Below are 6,431 nucleotides of genomic sequence, written 5' to 3' on the forward strand. Positions count from 1 at the left end.
GTTTTCCCTAACAGAAAGCAAAATTTCACGCACACTCTTTGTTCCTTCTGGTCGGCCATCTCACTAATTGCCAAAGGGTTGAAACAGGAATGCACACAACAGAGCACCACAGACAAACCACTTAACTCAGACTGACGCCAGCTCACTAACAGTCGCGGGAGACCCCCAGCTGACACCACCTAGCAGCACAACTCGTAACTACAAAGCATGCACACGCAACAGGTCGTTTCCGTTTATTTTTGGGTCCCCCTTCGTATGTTGGCCATGTATTTTTGCCTGATAGCTTTTAGTAGCTGAAACATATAGCAGAGCCAGACTTGGTACTGACCTTAATATAGTTGTGTTGTGACGTTTTAATATAGAAATTATACATTTTCACTNTACATCTGCTTCACTACATACTCTTCCCCCCTTGTCTATGCTACCGAAATATACATACAGCGTGAGAGAAGAGATTTCAAGAGTCCTTCAAGCATGCATAACCAGTTATCATGATGAAAACTGCAATCTGTGATGCACTGAGAATTCATTTGTAAAAAATGAGGAACATTATTGCGACATTACCTAGCTATACACACTACAACAGCTAGCTTATGCTAGAATAAAACCAATTTCTTTAAAGTGAGAAATATTCTGGGAAAAGAACTAACGTATTTCATAAAACACTTCCTTCTATTTATGATGCCTCCTAATTCAACTCAGCTGCAAAATTATTCCTTTGTATCATATGTAAATATTGCAATAAGTACCTCTACCAAACACATGCAGTGTGATAAACTGTATGACCTTCAAGCAAACAACTTGTAAGATACTGTGTCACTGTTCCCCCACACTCTACACCTTGTGTTCCATTAGAACGTCAGCGACTGCAACTACCATTTCACTTTCCCTGTCTAAAATTGCACATAGGTTCCTATTTGTACCATTACTGCCAACATCAAAATGTGAAATTTTCAATACATGTGTAACCCACTGATTACCACTTGCTTATCATCAAGAAGAAATAAAACTGCATCCAATGTGTGTTTCCATCTCAGACCACTTTTCCTTTACTCATGATTGAAGGGCAGTGGCTAATGAAGTGGAAAAACAAACAGGAGGAATTAGATGTACAAAATGATCAATTACACATAACAGAATTCAGTTTCGCTGTCAACAAAAGCTGGGATATTTGAAATATTAACATAAGGAATACTATTCACTTGCACACAACATGCAAAAGGGAAAGGAACTCATCCTTCAGGGAACAAGACCACTGAGACAATAAGGGAAGAAACCCAGCCTCTATGCTGTGAACTTTATCAATGAAGAGTTAATCAAATTATCACTAGAAATCTTTGAAGGGTGGATTACTTGTGCTTCAGTTGGTGTTTCTGTACCTCAATGTCTTGTTCAGTCCTAATACCTTCCTCACTCTTCTGAAAGCACTAACTCACCATTATCATGGTTTGCTTAATTCTACCTCAACTGTCCAACCTAATTTTCATTCATATAAAGCAACTTACAACTGAAAAGAAAACAGGAGAAGATTTCAGAATGACATGAGTTATCGTAACTCCATCTACTGTGCGAATAAGGGTCGGTCACTGTTATTGATAACAGACCATGTTATCAGTATGAAGTTACTACATTCTACTTTCAACATAGTTCCAGTATTCACATGCCAGTGAGATATTCAGACATACTTCTACATGGGATTTTTCTCCCTTCATGTTTCCTGCACAAGTTATAGCGTACCCTCGTTCAGAGAGTAGATTGATTTTATAACTGTGTTTTAGCATTAAAATAAGTTCAGCATGACATAAGTAACTATTTTTATGTAAAACTGTAACAGTAAAGGATATTCACTAACAAAATTATACTTTTTGATCTATTTCAATAATTTTAAACTATAAAGGGAAAAATACTCCACATAATACGAGGGGGTACCCAAAAGAAACCGAACTTATTTTTTTTAAACTTATTTATTCAAATTTTAAGCAAACCTTCAATCCCCTTCAAAGTACTCTCCACTTACACTAATATACTTGTCTAGTCTTTTATTCCATTTTTCAAAACATTGTCTAAATTAATCTTTTGAGATGCTTGACAGCGCCTCCGTCGTTTTTTCCTTTAATGTCTCTTTTCATTTGAGGAAACAAAAAAAAAGTTGCATGGGGCAAGGTCGGGTGAGTATGGAGGGTGAGGAACAGGGGTCATACCATTTTTGGTCAAGAATTGTCGTACAGACAGGACTGTGTGAGCAGGGGCATTGTCATGATGGAAAAACCAGTCACCCGACTGCCACAAATCTGGCTGCTGAGCTCCAAGTCACTCCCGACAGCTCCACAATTTCTTCATTGGTCCGTCGTCGATCTTTCTTGATGANGCCATTGCAAAAACGATGATCACACAAAACAGTTGTCACTATAAACTCTGCCGAAACTAGTCCTTACCTTCTGAAGCAACGGTAGTCAGCTTATCGACTCAGGAATGTTATCTCTATGCACTCATAGCGGCAAAACGCGGTACTACAAAAGCTCTGCCCACAAAAAAATTAGTTCGGTTTCTTTTGGGTACCACATCGTACAACTTTCATTTGGCAGTATGAATACTACCGATACCTTATATGAGAGCAGTTACCAACTTTCATAGTAAATGCATCTAGAAATTAAACAATCTTTTCTTCCATACATGTATTTGGCACAAGCATATTGCAATATATCAGCAACTTTCTTTAAAAATAGTCCACTCACAAATAAGCATACAACTGAGATGAACTTCTTTTTAGGTATGACCATGTAAGAATGACAAGAGAAATGAACAAAAGGCAAATAAGAAACACTGACACAACAAAATACCAATTCAAATTTCTTTATCCTTGATGTATAATAGTGTCAATGTTAAGTAACCTCTCTTGCAGTCTTCTAACAATACAAGAAAACTGTAAGCACAAGTTCATGAATGAATCTGCAAACTACCCTGGATGGCATTATCGGCACATATGTGGTGAGGGGTTAAAATAATGGATGGGGTTTGGATTGTCAACTGGATTTGTTGAACACTTTAACATGCAACTCTTGACTACACTTTACAGATCCATCACACACACCCGTGCTCGCTCGCACGCATGCGCACACACACACTCTCTCTCTATGTTCTCAGTCTGTTACAGTCTCCACTAGATGTTGCTTCATAGCAGCTTTCAATGGCTGACGTTCCCCTTCCTCTGGGTTTCTGAACTGTTCCTGTGACTCAGCTACCAGCTTTTCACAACAGCTAACAAGGACTGAACTGCAGTAGTCCTGTCACTCACCCACTCACTCACCAGTCAACTCTGTCCATTCCACTATCACTAATTGTCCTGCTTATAACATCTCGGCACAGACTGCACAGAAAACACCATTCCTCTGCTGTTTGCGAGCTGCTGCCTACCAACGGCCGCTGTACAGTCGCTTCTCTTGTGGTCCCCCCCTAGCAATGGGTCTATATGCCTCAACATTTTGCTACACAACTGAACCCAAACAAGGTCAAAATAAAAGATACATCTGTACCTCCAGATATGTTTAACAGTTTATCTGCCAGTCTTTCAAGAGATGTATAGCAAGCCATTCTATGGCTGTGTCGTAGCGCAAGCAGTTAGTCACTGGCTTTCCACTGCAGCGGTCCATGTCCGAGCCCGGGTCTGGTCAAATGGGGTCTGTGGTGGACAAATGGCGCTGGGGCAGGTTTACTCCAAGTACTTCGGTTTCCCCTGCCAATCTTCATTCCACCAATTGCTCCAAAATCACCCTCACCTATCAGTGGCTGCAGTACAAGGGACTTAGTCCCACCCCACTAGCAAAAAAAAAAAGCCATTCTATGGATCAATTTATAAGCACACCTGTAAGAACAAAGGGCAACAATGACAAATGTCACAATACCTAATGATGGCCAAGATTTTAGAAGACTATCTCCTGAACATAAGACAGCAGCATTATTGCATTGAATTATTTGGTCATGCTTAAAGAAAACAACCTTCCTCCATTTTATGATATGTGAGATTGCCATGGTCCTGAGAATTAAAATTATAGTATTCCTGGATACAATGCTACATAGTTTGGTAGGCAGTACCAATGTTTTGGCAAACCCTCTCTCTATTTTAAATTATATCGAGATGAAAGCAGCAGGTTCCCTATAATGGTTGTACCTATCAGCCGAACTACACAGTGTCACATTCCAGAAGACTAAAATCATTCCCTTTGTTCCTTTATTAAAGGACTAAAGTCTTACACCCCTTATTCATGAGTTTAGCTCCACTTTCAGATGGCAAGTTCATCCTAGAAATCAGTGCTTCTAATTCCACTGCCCATAAATACCTACAAAACTTGCAGTAGTCAAGATATTATATCCTCTACGAGTACATTACTCTTATTGTAAAATAATTTGTAACACAACCCAGTTCGTTCAGCAGACCATATTCTTTGGCTCATTCTACTCCAAAACATTGGTTATTTTATGCTTCTTCTCTGATTACATTCAATCAATACTGAACAATATATGGATATTACATCCGCAGCATAAAATTTATTTGCAGAACTACACTGATATTTTACATTTAAATGGTACAAGAGATGTGCTAAAGTTGATATGTCTGGTGAAATTAAAACTATTAATAATGTATGTGAAAATGAAATATCTATAATTTGTGAGGTAATCTATGTACAAATCAATAATAATGATTTATTATATCAAAATGGTATGGCACATGCCAAGAATAATGTCTGTTGATCCAGAAGTAAACAGTTCTTGAAGATACCATCACATGCAGAGCCAGCATATAAGAATTAAAATTATATTGTGAATCATTATAAAATTTAAATATCTCTGTAAGGCAACAATCCGGACGGTCTTACTTTACATAAAAGCTCAACACAAATCATCACTAAAAATATTTTTCACACTCTACTGGATTTAATACATTTCTTTTACAAGCACAATAATTGTGTAAGTTTTAAAAAAGAGCTACAATGAAGCCCACACACTATGGTGGGCCAACACCTGGTCAGGACATTGCACACTATTCTTAATTTTCTGTAACTGACATTACATAAAATATCTCTTATTATGTAAATTATAAAAAAATACTATAATTAAAATTCATCTTAAAATCTATTAGATCATCCTATTATTTGCCAGCTATCATGAATGATTTAACATCCTGTAACACAAAGGAGAGAGAAACTACAATTATCCTCCTCCTGAGATCAAGTCCTAACCAGAGAACATTTGACCTGTCATGGCTTTGAGCATATCAAAATGTGCTTCACAGTGGTTAAAAGACTTTTGGTATGACATGATACTTAACACGGTTGCAGTAACGATCCCACGCCGCATTGTAACGCTGTTTACATCGCCAATCATTCCTCTTAGCTCTGTGAAGCAACAGCAATGTTGTGAACAAGGGCACCATCACGTAGGGCAAAGGATGAACAAGACCTACAAAAGAAGTTAACCTTGACAATACATATTGTCACATATTATGGGTGTGACTAAAGACAGGATTTGGATTGGTGAATGGATTTATTGACCACTTATGCCGCGTGACTCGGAACTACAAGTAACTAACAGTGCCACTACTTATCTGCACAATTCACAAATCATCACAGAACCCACTAAGCCTTTAACACCCTGATATGTCTTCACCAACCATTCCCTGGTAACAGCTTCTAACAGTGGAAATTCTTCAACGTTCCATGCTCAGGTCCTTCCTTCACAGACTTGAGTACAGAACTGCCTGCCAGCTCTCTCTCTGGAACTCAACTGACTCTGCTTATAACATTTTGGCATTAACCACATAGAAAACACCATTTCCACTGTTATAGCCCAACACCACCTCGACTGTTGCGTGCATGTTTGTTGCCGTGGGAATGTGTTTACTGAGCTGTTGCCTACAAACTGCTCTGGTATATCTGCCCATCTTGCAGTCATTACATAGCAACAGCTATCCACACTACAATATGAACACATCACAATAAGAAGAAAGTAAAATTAAATGTTAAGTATCTGTAAACTGGTACGCAGCAAATGAATATGGCAAGGTGTCATCAGATACCCCTCCCACCAATATAAGAAGTTGGGCTCCGCCATAGCTGAAGTGGGTAGTCGCTGGCTTCCCACCGTGGCAGCCCCAGCATGATGCCAGGTCTGGTAAAGTGGGATTTATGGTGGACAAAGTGGCACTAGGGCAGGTTTTCTCCCAATACTTCAGTTTCCCTTGCCAATCTTCATTCCACCAATTGCTCCACCCTCACCTATCAACTGGGGCTGGTACAATAGGACAGAAGTGGCTGCAGTACAAGGGACTTAGTCCCACCCCACTAGCAATAAAAAAAAAGCATGCTAATGAGAACTTTTGATGTTTCAGGATGCGAAGGATCTGTTAGATGTCCAGAAAACACAGGCATTGTCAT

At 39.0% G+C, this 6,431-nt stretch overlaps 1 protein-coding gene across 3 annotated transcripts in view; it reads right to left on the reverse strand.

Moving 5' to 3' along the window:
• Window positions 1–4,594: 4,594 nt before the first annotated feature.
• Window positions 4,595–6,431, reverse strand: part of LOC111872740 (delta(14)-sterol reductase TM7SF2) — a 22,027-nt gene continuing 20,190 nt past the window's right edge. For all 3 annotated transcript variants that reach the window (XM_023866903.1, XM_023866905.1, XM_033754817.1), the window contains one exon: window positions 4,595–5,457. In XM_023866903.1, the coding sequence (XP_023722671.1) occupies window positions 5,294–5,457 (164 nt within the window). In that variant the 3' untranslated portion in view covers window positions 4,595–5,293. The remainder of the gene's footprint in view (window positions 5,458–6,431) is intronic.

Source organism: Cryptotermes secundus, unplaced genomic scaffold (genome assembly GCF_002891405.2).
Source record: "Cryptotermes secundus unplaced genomic scaffold, Csec_1.0 scaffold3069, whole genome shotgun sequence".
Classification (NCBI taxonomy): Eukaryota; Metazoa; Arthropoda; class Insecta; order Blattodea; family Kalotermitidae; genus Cryptotermes; species Cryptotermes secundus.